The 17,020-nt window shown below is 42.1% G+C and overlaps 3 protein-coding genes across 3 annotated transcripts in view; 1 reads left to right on the forward strand and 2 right to left on the reverse strand.

Moving 5' to 3' along the window:
* The window catches only part of LOC147141162 (potassium/sodium hyperpolarization-activated cyclic nucleotide-gated channel 2), a 35,895-nt gene extending 34,009 nt beyond the window's left edge, over positions 1-1,886 (reverse strand). The window contains exons 1-2 of the mRNA XM_086043496.1: positions 1,827-1,886; positions 722-1,625 (exon numbers count right to left, since the gene is read on the reverse strand). Of these exons, the coding sequence (XP_085899622.1) occupies positions 722-1,290 (569 nt within the window). The 5' untranslated portion in view covers positions 1,291-1,625; positions 1,827-1,886. The remainder of the gene's footprint in view (positions 1-721; positions 1,626-1,826) is intronic.
* Positions 1,887-4,010: 2,124 nt separating this feature from the next.
* On the reverse strand, positions 4,011-9,010 carry LOC147141163 (E3 ubiquitin-protein ligase RNF126-like). The gene is made up of 9 exons (XM_086044091.1): positions 8,829-9,010; positions 7,987-8,045; positions 7,849-7,909; positions 7,549-7,772; positions 7,339-7,407; positions 7,197-7,266; positions 6,334-6,427; positions 6,101-6,216; positions 4,011-4,968 (listed from the first exon to the last, which is right to left on the reverse strand). Exons 1-9 carry the CDS (start codon positions 8,991-8,993, stop codon positions 4,816-4,818), a joined length of 1,011 nt encoding a protein of 336 aa, XP_085900217.1. The 5' UTR covers positions 8,994-9,010; the 3' UTR covers positions 4,011-4,815.
* A 509-nt stretch (positions 9,011-9,519) lies between these two features.
* sugp1 (SURP and G patch domain containing 1) lies at positions 9,520-16,809 on the forward strand. Its single transcript, XM_086043905.1, has 14 exons — positions 9,520-9,684; positions 10,908-11,070; positions 11,214-11,317; positions 11,515-11,751; positions 11,904-12,027; positions 12,117-12,217; positions 13,024-13,147; positions 13,232-13,554; positions 13,689-13,795; positions 14,005-14,182; positions 14,282-14,388; positions 15,488-15,633; positions 16,283-16,412; positions 16,529-16,809. The coding sequence occupies exons 1-14, from the start codon at positions 9,666-9,668 to the stop codon at positions 16,553-16,555; spliced, it is 1,890 nt and encodes a 629-aa protein (XP_085900031.1). The 5' UTR covers positions 9,520-9,665; the 3' UTR covers positions 16,556-16,809.
* Positions 16,810-17,020: the final 211 nt, after the last annotated feature.

Genomic DNA, 17,020 nt, shown 5'->3' on the forward strand with positions numbered 1-17,020 from the left:
CCGAAAGCCGCGTAACCGAGATGACACATTCCCTGACCCATCCCGGTGCAATTCAGCCCCTGATGGGTCAAGTCAAATAAGATCAAGTTATCGTCCTCTTGGCGTACGCAGCGCCCCACTGAAAAAAAAAAAAAAAAAAAGGGTTGTCCCCATTCCTGGTGTTTGTTTGAGCCCCAGTAAACAGATTAGGATGCAGGATACGGGCGGATGTGTCTCCAGTGAGCATGCTTTTGGCTCAAGGTGACATTCCATTACTGTGTGCAGCGCGCGCGCGCGCACGCACGCGCGCACATCCACTCCACCTCTAGCCCGGCAGCTTTGTTTTAGCAAAGCACACACCTAGACAAGGTTGATTCGATGTGTTGAGTGATTTCGTTGTGCATTGGGGCGATAGCCCTCTTTTGTTGCAGGCGAGCGCCGTGCAATGCCAAGAGTGGCTTGAGTGTTAGCAGCAGGCCATCCCAGACGTGCTACTAGTACAAACAACACTGCGAGGCTTTGAGTTGACGTCTGCAACTCTCCCAAGTCCATTTAATTGACAACAGGTTGCTTGGGTGGGATTTAGTGCACGGAGGCGTGTTGCAAAGGACGCCTTTCATCAGAAGAAGTCATGACAGAGGAAATCAGCGGCTGGAGTAAGCAAGCAAGCAAGCAAGCATGTGGTGTCCCACTATGAAGTTGTAGAGGACAATGAGGATCCCACACACCGCGAGGGTCTTACCTGAAATCACTGTAAGGGTGGATAATCCAATTCCCGGCTGATTTGACCCTCTCCTGTTCTCTCTCCACAGCCTTTTGGCTGCCGTACATGCGTAAGGAGAATTTGTTAACTCCCGGCTGCAGCATACTACTGAACTGCCTCTGCATGAAGCTGGCCTGGCTGCCTCGTGCTTCTGCATCCTCGGCGGGGACGATCGGGGGTCCGTCGTCCGGCTTCTGGAAAGTGACAGAATTCCTCGGCTGCGGGGTCTGGCTCGGCCCGTGCAGGGACGACGAGGCTTTCCGGCTCGGTGCGTTGGAGAAGGACACCTTGGGGTCCTTTTTCTCGGGCACGCCGCTCGCTCCGGGGGTAGCGCTGTCGCCTGCGTGCCCCCCGGCGAGGGACCCGCCTGGCGTGATGGAGCCGTCCGTGCTGGCGGTGGTCGAGTTACAAGCTGCGCGCTTGGCGCTCCCCGCGTCCTCGGCCCTCACCGACCCGCCGCCGCTCGGCTTCTCCTGCTTGGAGATGATCGAGCGCAGGCTCCCGGTGCCCGAGTCCCTCCTGCATTCTCCGTTTTTGTTGCATTTCATGCTGGAAACTGGAGCGACGCTGCTGCGACCATCACCCGTTAATTGTCGCGTCCGCGGTGTCTATCGCGACGGCCGGTCACGAGTCCGACGACTCCGCCCCAGATGCTCTGCTACTCTGGCCGTGGTGGGCAGCATCGCCCGGATGAGGTCCGCGGGTCTCCGTGGCTCCGGAGGCAGCAGTGGGCCGTGAGGATGCGAGAGCGTCCTCTGCGTGAGGAAGGCAGGGCTCCTTGGTGGTGAGCCTCCTGGAAGCCGAGGACGCGGCTCCCCCTCCTGGCGGAAAGTTGTTCAGTCCGTACTGCCTCCTCCTCCTCCTCCTCCTCGTTTACTCCTCCCTGGGTCATTCCAGAATTGGAGGACATTTCCCACTAAATGAAATGTCAAGAAACGTGGACTTGTCGTGCTATCCTAAGACAACATGTAACTACATCTGAAGTAAAAGTGATTCCTATTATTTCAAATATAATTGGCCGCCTCTCCCTCTTGATAAAAGATCCAGATTGAAAAGTACATGAAAAGTAGAAGAAAGGACTTACCTTCGGTCAACCCATGGTCAGAGCAATTAGCTTGATGATGTAATTTCTGCCAAGTCATGCATATCACTTTTTTATGGAAGCCCATTCCCGCCAGTGGGGGGGGGGGCAAACAAAAAACATTTTTAAAAAAAACTTTTTGGGGGATACTTTTGGAAGAAGCCCATTCCCGCCAGTAAAAAAAATACATAGATAAATTTACTTGCAGAAGCCTGTTTCCGCCAGTGGATTTTTTCCCCTTTGCACCTAAAAAAAGAATCCTTTGCTCTTTATGTACCATAGTGACCAACATTTTATTAATCATCAAATTAAAATGTACTGTACTGCACATGCAGGAAAAAATAAATAAAATAAAATAATAAATCCCAAAAATGTACCTAAAGAAAATTTCCCAAAAATCAACAATTCTTAATGATGAAATACAATTCTGTTGTATTTCAGTTAAATACAACTGAACTCTACATAACAAATTTAAACCGCTGTAATATTATGCACCATTTGAACAAGTGCTACTAGTTGGGTCCAGGAGGCTATTAGTGCATGACACATGCCTACTAGTTGAGCCTAGGAGTGTTATAGTCCAGCACAAAAGTTTTTTTTGTTTTGTTTGTTTTTTTTTGGGGGGGGGGGGGGGCATGCTAATAGGGAAAATATGACAGTAGTGAAAAGGAAACTTTACTAGAGTGAATCAGTTATATGCTAGTGCGCTGAACTGTCATAATAGTCAGGACAAAGCGTATACTAGTACTGTAGTACATGCATTGCTGTCAAGATTATGGCATAAATACTCAAAGTGCTTTCCATTGGACGCAGGGGCGGAGCCAGAACGTGGCTATTGGGTGGGCCTGGAAAAATCTGTGTGGGCCTGAATATTTCCCTCACTTCGAACTATCCTCCTGTCCCGACATCGTATATTCAAATAAAATGACAAACTGAATAATATTAAGTTCAGATCAGCCTAAGACAACCACGATTATGCCATTCTTAATATTCAATTAAAAAAAAACACAACAAAACACAAATTCAAAAATAATTTATATTTTTTAATAATAAAGTATATATTTTGTTATGAATCTCACTGGGTGGGCAACCTGTCAATCCGCCCCTGGTTGGACGTGACTTCTTTGCAAAGTACTGCTCTTTTGCCTTCGGATGCATTTCGAGCCTCCCGTTAATTAAGCTCATGAAGCACATTTGATGGCATTACCTTAATTAGCTTAAGCTGCTCTTAATCAATTCAGTTCATCCAACCGAGGCCGCTCCCTTGTTCCCTAAACGTGGGAAATGAACCAAAGCGACACCCTAATCATACATGCATGTATACTGTTCAAGTCAAGATTTTTTTTTTGAGGGGGGGCAATATCTTGTCCTATATTGAACGTTTTTTGCAATGACAATATCTCTACATGTGTCACTGTGACCCATAATGACAATTTTAGTGACGTCTTGAAGCCTAACACAGGGAGCCTTGGTGACACTGCTTTAGAATTTACTGCACTCCATGCCGGAAACAAAAGAAAAGCATAATTGTGGCAGGGGTTCTCCAATTTCTCTCACTAGGGAGGGAATTTAATTTCTCTCATTATCATAAGTCCAGTTAAACATTATGTGCCGCCAGCCTTGACCTTTCAACCTAAATATTCAGTGGTAGCTGACATTCACTGCTTACTTACACTAACAACATGGCTGCAAGCAGAGAAGTCACGAAAAAGCAGTACAGTGTTGTCTATTCAGCCATTTGTTTTTGTTTTTTTATTTTGTAGCAACTTCTATGGCTGCTCAAGTGTATTTTTTTCAGCGACTAGTACGAGAAACAATATGAGTGGAATCATTTTCTCATCCGTATGACAAGAGCTTGATGGAAGGCAATCATGGAGTCAATGGTGCTGAAAATGACCAAAGACATCGTAAAGCAGAGATTGATCCAGATTGTACACTTTTGACCCGAGGTATGTGCTTCCACGCTGAAAATATTTTATAACTAAAACTAAAATAATAACTAAATAACTCACATAACATACATTTCCTCACTGCACATTGAGAGTTCGTAATCAGGATTTTTCCAACCCAAAATTAGGAGTTACTGGTCATTATCAATACTTACCAGTCTGAAAGGTTAGGAGCCATTTTAGGCATCCTAACATCATTTGTTAGTGGAGTAGTACAAATGAATGAATCACCCAAAACTATAATCATAAGGATTTTATTGGGACTGTAAAAATACAACGTTAAATCCGTAAATAAAACAATACAATTTGACACTTTTAGCCAGTTCCACAGAGATAAGATTTTTTTTTTTACATGCCCTACTACTGGTGGCATATGATAAATAAATAAGATTTAGATTTTTTTTTCTGTCCTCACTCACAATAAAAATGCAGCATAAATTCATCCAACAACCACCCAAATTGTACCACACACACACACACAATGAAACTATTTAGAAAAAGCTAACTATGAAATGCCTTTTAAAAAAGAACACCAAAAAAATTCATAGTTCAGCAGATGTCTCATTAAAATACTAAACAGTGTGCAAATTAAAAACAAAAATAACCAATTGTGCAAATAAATACAAATAGTCAGAAGCACACACACGAATTGATCCACTGGCTGTACATTGGCTCAGCATTGTTCGGATAACTTGATACCAACACATCTGCAACCACCACAGGTAACGTTTAAAAAGAGTATTTTTATTTTGACTTGGAACTAGAAAAATGTGTCCTAACCTTGTGGCAGATCCCATTTTTACTGTTGTCTCAGTACTCACGGGATCCTTCAGCGGCCAATGTCCTCAATTACTGCAACAGCAGCAAGAGCAGCATCCGCCAACCAGTCAGCACAAGTGGAGGAATGACGAGTACGAGCAAGTCCGAGTCAAATTCATCTCAACTTGGATGTCCGTAAGAATTAAGACCAGCAGCTGCGTTTGTGTCCGCACTCCTCGAGAGCGCGAGACTTCCACATATGAGGTGAGGGGGGGACGGGGACACTAGGAGTTGCCAGAAGCATTTTCATTGCTAGGCGAGTTGGAAGATGAAGAGGACGACGACGAGGGAGAGAAGTTCATCCCTGATAAACCCGGTGGGTTTGTGGCTGTGTTCTGGCCATTAAGACTCTTCCTACACACAGGGCATGTATCATGCTACAGGGAAAGAGAAGGAAACAAAATGTCAGTTATGCTATTATGCAAATCAAAGCTAGACTGGTTTGTTGTACTAGCTGTGCTAATACTGAATTACTTTTAGGCCGAACTAGACAATTGCGGGATGGGGGAAAACCCCACCCATGTTGGCTCCATTCATTGATGGTACTTGTGCAGTTCTGCAACAGAGACTCTTAACGCTTTGCTTTTTCATCCACAGGTATATTTTGCTGGGCATTGGCTGGAATCCTTGCATCTCTAAATCTCACTTTTCAAGATAACCCCCCCCCCCCAAAAAAAATTGCATGTTTGTTCTGTCATTAGCATTGCATTACTGAAGATACCATTTTCGACACTTTACAATGATCAATTATTCGTAAAGATAACATACTCTGGGATTGACCAATAGCATCGACTTAAGAGGTTTCGTCCCAACGTCAACAATATTACATTTTGAAATACAGTTCACTTTTCAATACTGTATTTGTACGGTTTGGCGGCAGATGGCTGGATGTCGCTTTGTATCCGGAAACGTACTTTCACATGCATTTCAGCAAGACTCCCAACGCTTTGCTTTTTAGCTACTGGTACACATGAAAATATGAATCCGGTTAACAGGGGTGTAACGTAAAAAAAACCAACAACAAAAGAACACTTGGGCCGTGGACTGCTCCTCTTGTTCTTGGGGCTAACTAGCACCTGCTGGCACCATTTTATTTATTTCTGTATTTATTTTTTACATATGTATTTTAAGGATGAGACAAAAAAGGCATCTGTGTTTTCTGTTTCCACTTGCTCCCTCTCTCCTCAGCTCACAGCCCAAGATAAATTAACAAACAATACCTCAAAATTAAATTACAGGCATAAGATGGGTACCGAGCGAGATGATCTTCTCAAAGATCATTTAAATAATAATCTACTGTCAGGTTATACAATTTTGCCATATGACAAAAAGTGTTGTTTTTCCTCTACCTTTAAATGTTTACCATAATAGATACAATCTGCAGTGAAGAACTCTACCGCATCCTACCGATGCATTTCCACTATTTTAAGATCATTTTTCTTCCCGGAAATGAGTGTGTGATTGTGCAGTTGTACTTAATGGCGTATCCAATAAGTCTCGGTGAAGTACCTGCTCAAGCCAAGGGACGACACAGTCGTTGTGAAACAAATGATTGCACGGCAGCTGCCTGACGCTCTCGTCCACGCTGTAGTCTTCTTTGCACACGGGACACTCCAAACCAGCGCCTGCACACGTCAAACGACGACTCAAAATGTCTTCAGCGCAAACTGCAACTCCGTCCCATATTTTGAAATGTTTCATTATTAAAAAACGGTTTGCTTGGTTTTTGTCTTGAAACTCACCCACATGTTCTTCTGTGATGGAGACTGTGGGCAAACTCTTTATCCGTTCTCTATCCGCTGGAGGAGGACCCGTGTTTTCAAACTGGTTGAGTAGCTTCAAGTGACACAGGCCACAATTGAAATCAAGCACCCACAATCGTAGTGTTTCACTGTATCTTTTACACATGTGCATACATATGTCTTCGACCAAATCGGTTTACAGCACACTGGGGCTTTGACTTGCAAGCTGACTTGCTTTCGTGACCATGCTCATAACTCAAATCACCTCGTTGCTCAAATCACCTTTCCCCATTGAAACTAATGGAACTACCATCAATGGGCTCCAGTCCCACATACACACCCCCAAAAAAAAAAAAAGCTGTTTTTTGGGAGTTAAGAAAAATAGTCCTCCACAGTACTGAACTTTAGGGAGGGGGAAAGAAAATCAAGAACGTGATGAAACGGAACGTAAAGATTAAACAGTTTGTTCATCTTTTTTTTTTTTTCATGCTTCCATTCCCATTGACATTGTGCTGATTTTGGTTTGATTAGACTGCACCTTGTCCGCCAGGGTGCAGTATGATACAGACTACATAACATGATCAAGCGTTTCACGACTAAGTGACTACTCAGTAAGATGCAGTAATCAAGTGTTTTCTGCAGAGGATAAACAACATATCCCAGTGAGACTGTTATATTGTCTAAATGTGCTGCTGCACTGTTGGTGTTCAAATATCCATTGCTTAAAAGGCTTATAACTAACGCAGCGTCAGTATTGATGGTCGTAAACATTCTCAGGGGGGAATTCAAGTGTGGCGTGGAAGTTCCGCATTGCTTGGAAGACATTTCGAACTAGACTCTAATAGAAAAGGCGCTTGTTCTACCTGGGTTATGATGGCATCCAGTCCATTTGCTCCCCAGGCATAGTCCATTGGGTTTGAATGAAGCACACCCCTGCAGAGTTTTTCACAAGGCGCTTAATATGACTTACACAATGAAAAGACAAACAAAAAAATAGCAACTCACCATGACCCCATTCCAATATTCGGCATAGCCGTTGGTGCTATGATCCCATTAACTAGCTGTTGGATAATTCTGTATAAACAGTAAGAAAAAAAAAGTCCATTTGAAAATGACATCTGCCTTGTAGTAATAACGTGTTCACACAAGTGCTTTTTGTTAACTGCAACATGATTGCAATTGTCACACACACAACAGAGTTGAATGAACATTTACCCCTCTAATGTGGGAACCCCTTCATGGCGTGTACCCTGTCGCTGAGCCGCATGTCGACCCCGCGCTTGCTGCAAATCGGTTTCTTGCTCCCGCTGAATTTCTGCCTCTCTGTTATCTTCTGTGGGTAGCCAAGTCCTGAGTTCAAAGTTTTCATTGAAAATTCCCAGAGTGAATGGACTGTACCCAGAAGGAAAGGTGAACAAGTGCTGGTGATTCATGGTCGGCTGGAAAAGACAACGGGGATGATTTCACACAGACGGCTTAAGAGTGCAAAAATTCCCGAATTGACGGCTGACTGACCTGAAAGGGTGTTTGTGTCTGTTCACTTGCAGAGGATGTTGATGGGGCACTGTCTTCAGTTCTGCATGGGGAAAAAAAGAGCAAAATATATCCGATCGTTATCCTGAGCAACAGCATTTCAGCATTTTTTCCTTATACCTTCTTTCATTTGGTAATTCCTCAATGAATCCAGAGTCACAACGTGGACAGGTAAAGTCCTTCAGATATTGACACAAAAATGAATGTCACATTAGAACAATACACTCAGAAGAACATACTAGGCTCTGAATATCACAAAAGGAGTCAGCCAGCCTTCGCTCGAATGTGCCCAATTGCTTCAAAATGCTGCTGCTCGTCTTTTAACTGGAACACGCAAGCGGGATAAAAAAAAAACTCCTATTCTTACCTCCCTCCACTGGCTGACATGCACATTTAGAGAGGTGTTTTTGTTTGTTTGTTTTTTAAACGTTGAACTGCTCTATCCCTTCACGTCTCACCGGTGCCTCAGGTCAGCTGACCAGTAACTCCTCCAGGTACCGCAGTTTAAGCGGAAGCTTAGAGGGGATAGAGCTATTCCTATTGTTGGTTCCAAATTATGAAATGATCTTACTAGCATAACATGTGTATTCAATCTATAGTAGAACTATTCCAGCGAATAGTATTTGTGTGCGCTGAGTGAAAACCAGAAAACCAAGCGAACAGCGCAGATAGCTTTCTCTTTCTTATGGGCGTTGGTATGGATAACAAACATTTCAGCACAACTCGACAAAATTCTGTAGAGCCACAATTGTATTTCTATGAAGACGATGTTTTATGTGTTCACTATACGATGTTAACGGGGATACATTCGCCAAGTTGAGCAACTACTACGAGTATTTGCTAGCTAACGAGCGTGGCTATCGACCTAACTCGTTGTTCCCCTACACAACCACACACTTGCACACAACACTATAACGCCATTCGTCAAGTCAACACATCAACTGCTGCTTGGTTTGCCTTACCGGTAATCGCGGGCTTATCTCTGCAGAACACCGGTGGCAGAAAAACCGGCAGGACGGTAAGGAAGCTTCCGCCATTTCTCCACTGAACACTGGCAGCTTTTTAACAAACGATCGCGAGAACACGAACCGACTCGCGAAGCGGACTGACGACATTTCGCAGTGCATTTTGGGATGGCTATCCAAACAAACCGATGCGTCGTCGATAAAATGGAAGAGACAAGTACATATCCGGTACAGCGGTACAACAACGACAACAACAACAACAACAATGATAATAATAATAATAATGATAATAATAATAATAATAATAATAATAATAATAATAATAATAATAATAATAACAATAATAATAATAATAATAATAATAATAATAATAATTTGACAGACTATTAAATTTCATGCTCTTAAAATAAATAATCATATTTTTAACATTGCCTAATATGCTAGCTGTCCCATGTTCAGGGTTAGTTGTAAAGGTATTGTATGCACAGTTTCCCCACTTGAAAGAGATTTGTTCATCCACAGATTATTTTTAATGAATTTTACTCAGTGATCAAGCAACGTTTTCTTTTGTCTATTTTTTCCTTAGCATTCAGTGGTTTGACAGTTCAAACTACAATTCAAGAAGTTGTATTCATTACATTATTCGCAGGTGAACTGTTGTGTAATTTTCCTTTTATTCCGAAATGTAAAAAAAAAAATCACACAACGGAAGTAGTGCTCTTGTTTACACTCCCCCCAAAGTAGCAAGTGGAGTCGTCTCAGTAGTATCGATATAACATTTGCAGATTGTCTGTTACCGTTTTCTTTTAATTAAATTGCTTTTCTGCTACGACAATGGAGTCTAGTGATACAGGTACAACCATACTATTTCAGTGAAATGTTCAATGTTTGACTGTTCGGTGAATAGTAGGTTAGCATTCGGCGTCAGTTAGCATCATGTAGCCCAAAACGAACACAGTTTGTATCGCATGCTAGTTACCTTCGTAACTAGCATGCGCCTAGTAGCGTCAAGCATAATCGTTAGTTCCGTGATAGTTAGTATTTTAGGAATTCAAGACCCCCTACATTTAGATAAACAGTAAATGTACGTTGCAATTTGCTTTCCGATCCGCGATAAAGTCGAATACCTAACATGCGTTTCCCAAAGTAGCCCAATTTATGTCTGACGTGTATTTGTATTTGTACTAAAATACTCAACTTATTCTAAAGTATGAATTTAGATTGTGTTGATTCTCAAATATAAATAACCACGAGGGTTTAGTGAATGCCGTTGTTGCTTAGGTTTTTGGGGTCCTTTATTTCATTGGATCTGATTTACAGTTGGCAGGAAAAACAATTGCAGAATCTTAATTAATTTTAATTACAGAATCAGGTATTTTGAGACCATTGACAGTCAAATGCTCTACAACATGAAGACACACTGGGATTGCTGTATTAAGTAACAATTTAAAACATATAGGGTACACACAAGCACATTTACAAGACGTGTTAGAAAAGTTACAAAATGTATTTCAAACCCAGACTTCAGGTTTTCCCCTTCAGTGTGGGTCAGTAGATCAACCAGCATGTCTACAAAGAGATACTGCGATGTTAGCTTTGCTCATTGTGCGCATGGCGATGCGCCTTCTCCCAATGCCCTGAGCATCCCACAGTTTCTGGCCAAGAAGAACATTGCCATATTGGGGCACCCTCCCCACTGAACCGACTTGGCTCTGGCTGATTTTTTTTTCCTTCTTTCCCAAGCTTAATGATGTGGATGGTGGAGCAACAGAGTATCCTGGAAGCATCTCCCTAGACACCAGGGGATTGCTTCATTTGGATCTGAAATATGTCTTTTGTAACACCAGTTTTGGAACTTTTCTGACACATCTCATAACTGTTTAGCCTCTGAGTATAGCCTCTCAGAAACAGAGCAATTACAGTGTACATTAACATCCGTCTCACTGTCTAGTTTTAATGTTCAGTTATTCAGATTCAGAAATGGTAATACGTTGAAGGACCTTCCAAAAAGAATGTATGTTCTAATGTCTGTAAAAGATTAATCATCTTGTTTGCCCCCCCCCCCCGTTCTTTTAGGGAGAGGAGGATGGAAAAACAAGAATGTACAGAAACAGAAGATGAACTTGAACATTATTCGCCAAGAGCAACTGATAGCTGAGAAAAAGAAGGAAATTGAGGCCAAATTGGCCGAGCAAGCAAAAATTAATGCACAAACTCCAAACAAATGTGATCCTGTAAGGTAAGTACGTGCTCATGTAATATTAACTTTTAACACCCAATGATTATTGTTTTTAAATTCCATTAATGTCAGGTGCTATACATCCATTCTGTTGTATTGATTGTAAGCATAATGAATAATTTCACCTCTTGCGATCCAAATAGTTCTCCCACTATGGAAGGCCCCTCCTCCAACAAGTTTGTAAATGATGGAAGCTTCTTACAGCAGTTCATGATGATGCAGAAGCAGAAACCTAACAGTGTTTCTGGTTAGTACCGCAAGCTGTTCAACATTTCAATATTATTTGCATTTCAAACATTTAGTCGATGGGATAATCGGTAGGATAATCTATTCAAAAAATATCCGCCAGCTCGCCGCAGCTCTAGTGTCCAGACCAAAAACTGTTGATATATCTTTTAATTTTATTAATTGACATTATTTTTTTTGAATTGATGTTTTCTCTAGGTTCGCCCAGTGACACCAAAAGTCAATCGTCTTCCCCAGGAGGAAACACATTGCAAAGAAAAAGCATTTTCGTTGGCAAGCGGCCTGGCGTCGGCAGCATGCTCAGCCAGTTTAAGAGCTATTCGCAGTCCAAGAAGAGTCCAGTTCTCAGCCCGAGGCCAAGTGTGTTTTGTTCCCCGGATGACGACGATGATGAGGAGGATGAGATTGATCTCTCAGAGTTCTTAAATATGAAAGGTAAATCAAGGCCTGTGTGTTTCCGTGTAGCTCTGCACAATAATATGTCTCGGACATTCTGAGTCATCCCCGCTCCTCGGGCACACTTGGCTTAAGACTGGCATTTTGTCACAGGTGACCAAAGAGTAAATGTACTGATAGCCTGCTTAAAGTTTCTCCCCCAGAGGACCCAGACACCCGACTGGTTATCAACAAGATGGCCTCTTTTGTGGCGGAGGGGGGACCCGAGCTGGAGAGGAGGGCCAAAGAGGACTACAAGGACGATCCTGTTTTCTCGTAAGTCCGAAGGACAGCTTTGCCCCTCCAGGTTTATCAAACTCATAAAATACTTGAATCTCCTGTGTTTTCATTTTTTTCTTTTCTAGGTTTTTGTTTGATAGAAACAGTATGGAGTATCTCTACTACAAAAAGAGAGTTGCTGAATTAAGAAAGAATGCTCCAACGACTGATAACACGTCAGTTAATGGTAAGGTAACATGATAACGGCAACACGCATTCCATCAATTTAGAAACTGAAATGTGCACTTGTAGGGGCTTCATTGTATTGCGTTGTCAGTCATTAGGGTGATAAATTATCTTCTGACCCACCCACCATGCGTAACCTTGAAATTCGTGTGCATGCGCCAAAGAGGCGTAGATAGAACTAGAGTTCTGGTGTGATTTGTGTTTTCTTTCAAATTTAGTGCTGTGCTTGTACATTGCAAGTAGTTGTACATCTGTCATGATGTTTACCCGATTACGCAAAAAAAAAAAGAAAAAGATATTTGTCCTACACATTTTTTTAAATCTCAATAGTGTCAGTGGTAACTCCTAGAATTAAAACTCCGTAACTTCTTACGTCATTCATGAACCAGATTGTAGCCTGCGAACTAAAGGACGGCCAGATGTAACGATTTGTATTCCGCCGTCGTTTTTTTTTTCTTTCTCTCAATTAATGAAGTCATTTCCTGAGCACCACGCATTCATTTTAGACATACCTGAAGTTGTAACTTATGGTAGGGAGAGTACAAAGATGTCATGAGCGCAATGACAGCAGGAAGTCCAGCTATAAATCGCACCAAACGTGTGCCAATATCAAGTAATTTGCTGACAGTTGTTACAATAAGTGTTTCATCAACTCAGTTCCCATTCACCAGTGCTGTCCTCGTTGCTCCTCCTCCCTCTTTTTTTTTTATCCTCCATTAGCTCTAGACTGGTGATGTATGATGCCAGTTGAGTATGGTACAGTAGTAGAGTGTCATTTGAGCCCCAGTACTGATAGACTGCTTAAAGTCTCCCCCCCAGTGGACGCGGAAACCCAGCAAGTGGCCGAGAAGCTGGCCAGGTTTGTGGCTGAGGGCGGCCCGGAGGTGGAAAGCATCGCCATCGAGCGTAACCGCGACAACCCTACCTTCAGGTCGGGTTCTTGAAAATCAACGTTGACACGAGCCCAATAAAGCCTTATTCCCCTTTAACCTCGCACGCCTTTTTATCCCTCCAGTTTTTTATTTGATCACAAAAACCCAGCCAACCGCTACTACAAAGAGAAGCTACGAGAGTATCGCGCTGCCGCCTGGCAGACTTCCTCACCTCCAGCGGCAGAGTCCAGGACAGAGCTGCAGAGACCAGCTGCTCCTCCACGGCCCCAGATTGCGTTCTCCCCGGCATCTCACCCGCAAAGTCAGGTGGAAGACGCACCACCCGTCAAACGCAAGAGGAAGAGTAGATGGGGGTCCGAAGATGACAAAGTGGAGCTTCCCATTCCGCCCATCGTTGCCGCCCAGGAAACTGGCGTTCCGGACCCCAACATGCCATCTCTGTCTGGTACTTACAGATAGACTTACATACAAAAGCGTGTGGGAGATGTCCCCCCCGCCCCCCAAAAAATATATAAATAATTGTGTGATAAATGGGGGTTCACTGTAATTAAAATAGTGGTAACGTCCCTTCTGTTTTAGCTCAAGATCTTCAAGGTCTTGGTTATAAAAAGGGGAAGCCCGCTGGTCTTGTTGGTGTGACAGAACTGTCTGAAGACCAGAAGAGACAGCTAAAGGAGCAACAAGAGGTACATAGTTGTTCGTGCACACTAGGTGAAAATTAAAAAAAAAAAAAATCTGTTTAGCTGAAGTCCACAAGGAAAATGAAACAATATCATTCCCTGGTTTGTACTTGATAGAGCAGTTACAACAAGACTAGACTAACTAACCACTGGATGTGAGCTGTTAATTGAATGCCACCCCCCCTTTCCCTCACACACACGCACACACTTTGTAGATGCAAGAGATGTATGACATGATCATGAAGCACAAGCGCGCAATGGCCGAGATGCAGCTGATGTGGGACAAGGCCATAAAAGACCACCAACACGAGTACGACAGCGACGAAGAGGTGGACCAGGAGGCTGGCACCTGGGAGCATCGTCTCCGGAAAATGGAAATGGAGAAGACACGAGGTAAGGCTGGCAGGAATGAAGAGGCAGCGTTCACTTGCATTTCAAGTAACCGTCTTGGAATTCATGCTGCATTATGGATAATGTCGTTCTTTTCCTCAGAGTGGGCCGAATCTCTGACAGACATGGGCAAAGGGAAACACTTCATTGGAGACTTCCTACCTCCTGAGGAGCTGGATAAGTTTATGGAGACTTTTAAAGCACTCAAGGTCAGCTCTTGTTGGAATTATCTTGAAATAAACAAGGAAGACTTTCTTTAATCTTCTCTTTAAAGCAGCACCGGGCAAGAATTCGACTTTAATAAAAAAAATTTAAAAGAGTTGTGAATTCTTTTAAATTTTTACATTGACTTACATGTAGTTGAATGGGACTTTTGTCATGCCCTCAGCTCAGAATTTCACGAATCCTGGGAATCCGGGAAATGTGGTTGACTTTTGTCAAAACACTACCGCTTTTGTCCACATGGCACCGCCATAATGAATAAAAACTGACATGAGACAGTGTTGCTTTAAAAAGTCATTCATAAAAAATTATCAGTATCGATTGATACTGTCAATTATTAATTTAACTATGTTTATTGTTTTAATTTTCAATAGTTTCGAACTGCACTACATCATATTTTATAAGAGCTATTCTAAAATAGGCAGCAGTGGAATAATGCTTGCCTGCTTGGGCTGAAACGATTAATCGAATAATTCAATCTCCCAAAAAAAAGTTGGAGCCAAATTGCTGCCTTGAAGCTTCACAATGATTATTTTTCCACACAGGCACAAACACAAGTTTTTGCAGACTTTTGCACCATTCTGTGTAGAAATCAATTGGCAGCGAGCCATTAGGAAAGAGCACAAAGATGGAGAATGTCCAAAGTTTTGGATCATTTCACACTTAAAAAAGAAGATAAGGTGCGCCGTCAACTGCAACGCAGAAATAACTAACGTTCCATAATGATCACAGACAGAAGGTATCAAGAACAAACGAGGAGTGGACCCACAATTTTTTTTCATGTGATATTTTGTTTTGGGAAATGAATGAAGACAACCTCCAATTTGGCATACAATGTTGTACTTTTACATAAATTGATGAAAACTGTATATTATATCGGTTTAAATGTACCCGACGTTAGTGATGGTGTTAACAAATTCTAACGTTAGTATTTTAGGGTTCATAAAGCTCACCTCGCTAGTCTGAGAATTCTTGTGGGTTAAAATCCTTCTCGAGAGGGTTTTTGTTGAATCCAATTGTTGTGCCCTGTTGTGAGAAAAATAAAAGCAACAATGGCATTAATGCACGGCTTTTATTCCTTTGCAGGAGGGGCGGGACCCCGATTACTCTGAGTACAAAGAGTTTAAGTTGACGGTGGAGAATCTTGGTTTCCGCATGCTGATGAAGATGGGCTGGAAGGAAGGTGAAGGCCTTGGCAGTGAAGGACAGGGCATCAAGGCTCCTGTCAACAAGTGCGTATTCATCTGTACAATTGGGTATCATTTGGTCTCTGGATTGACATCACTGTTTCATTCCCAATAGAGAACAAAATATTGATCATGCCACAACCCATTTCATTCTATCCGACTGGGTACATACGTTGGATTCATTTTGTGTATGTGTGCGCGGAATGGATTTGTTTGATCGCAATTAAAAGTGTAACAATACGTACAAAGTTATTGTTTTCAATTTTGTGATACATACATTTTAATGTCAGATTCAATGGCATTTAAACGGACAGTTACTATTTTCATTTGAGCTGACATTATTACTTAGAAGCCAGTTGTATAGTTGGACAACTTTTATGCGACAGTGAAAAATGTAAAATAAAATGCTTGGTTGGATAATGTGAAGTAGTGATCCCTCTTTTTTTTTTTTTGCTTTTTATGCGCAAGAACAGAACAATCATCTTTAAGATACAGTGGCTCGCCTAAAATGTTTCTTTTGGGGTTTTAATAATGTCCACTAAAAACAACTACTGTTTGTTTTGCAGTAAACAAATAAAACATCACTGGCTCTTTGTGAAGCTTTATCTTTTTTTAAATCTTTTTCCCCGGGGCTTATTTAATACTTTCTCGGATGTCAGAAACTGACTCAAAGTGCTTTTGTGACCGGTTGCAGGGGAACTACAGCGATGAATGGAGCAGGGTTCGGCGTTGACCGCCCAGCTGAGCTGTCAAAAAACGACGATGAGTATGATGCCTTCAGAAAGAGGATGATGCTTGCCTACCGCTTTAGGCCTAATCCATTGGTAACCTCATGTCTCCTGCTCTTTTCTATACTGCATACAACACCATAAATGTGTAAGAACCACTGTAGGTAGGTAGTCATAATCACCGAATTTAATCAAATGTTTTGTTTCCACAGAATAATCCACGGAGACCATATTACTGACCGAAAACAGCTGTTCACGGAAATGGAAGAAAGCTGAAAATTCAACTTGCTTGTAAAATTTGATTTCATTGCACAATGGAAATATTTGACTGTGTGTGCATGTGCGTGGACAGGATAACAAGGGTGACTACCTCCTAAATCCCCCCTAAATGTTAGGTTTGGTTCAGTTTTGAACATCCCACTGCGTCTGTATCATAATCAATTACTGTACTGTGTTACACCAGATATAATTAAAGACGCCATGTACACTTCCATTTGTCCCACATTATTTCCATCTTCTGTGAGGCTACAGTTTCAAAGCCGTCTGTTATTTTCCCTTAATTCTTGTCTGCTTTATTTTGTTTCAATATTAATACAAATATATTACTGCTTTCTGGAGGTGTCTGTGATGTGTGTCCAATAATCTGTTTAAACTTATATTAAGTAGGCACTGTTCAGTTTGCTATTTGCATTTACTACCCATGC

The sequence above is a fragment of the Filicampus tigris genome, chromosome 10 (assembly GCF_054856515.1).
Source record: "Filicampus tigris isolate MCC_2025a chromosome 10, RoL_Ftig_1.0, whole genome shotgun sequence".
Lineage (NCBI taxonomy): Eukaryota > Metazoa > Chordata > Actinopteri > Syngnathiformes > Syngnathidae > Filicampus > Filicampus tigris.

Excerpts from the sequence above, each read along its gene's own strand:
- LOC147141163 (XM_086044091.1), bottom strand. The coding sequence starts at position 8,993 with ATGCACTGCGAAATGTCGTCAGTCCGCTTCGCGAGTCGGTTCGTGTTC. Across the intron at positions 6,428-7,196 it reads TGGATGCCATCATAACCCAG|CTACTCAACCAGTTTGAAAA; the intron begins GTAGAACAAGCG and ends TGTCACTTGAAG. Across the intron at positions 4,969-6,100 it reads TCGTCCCTTGGCTTGAGCAG|CATGATACATGCCCTGTGTG; the intron begins GTACTTCACCGA and ends CTTTCCCTGTAG.
- sugp1 (XM_086043905.1), top strand. Across the intron at positions 11,318-11,514 it reads GAAACCTAACAGTGTTTCTG|GTTCGCCCAGTGACACCAAA; the intron begins GTTAGTACCGCA and ends TGTTTTCTCTAG. Across the intron at positions 13,796-14,004 it reads AGCTAAAGGAGCAACAAGAG|ATGCAAGAGATGTATGACAT; the intron begins GTACATAGTTGT and ends CACACTTTGTAG.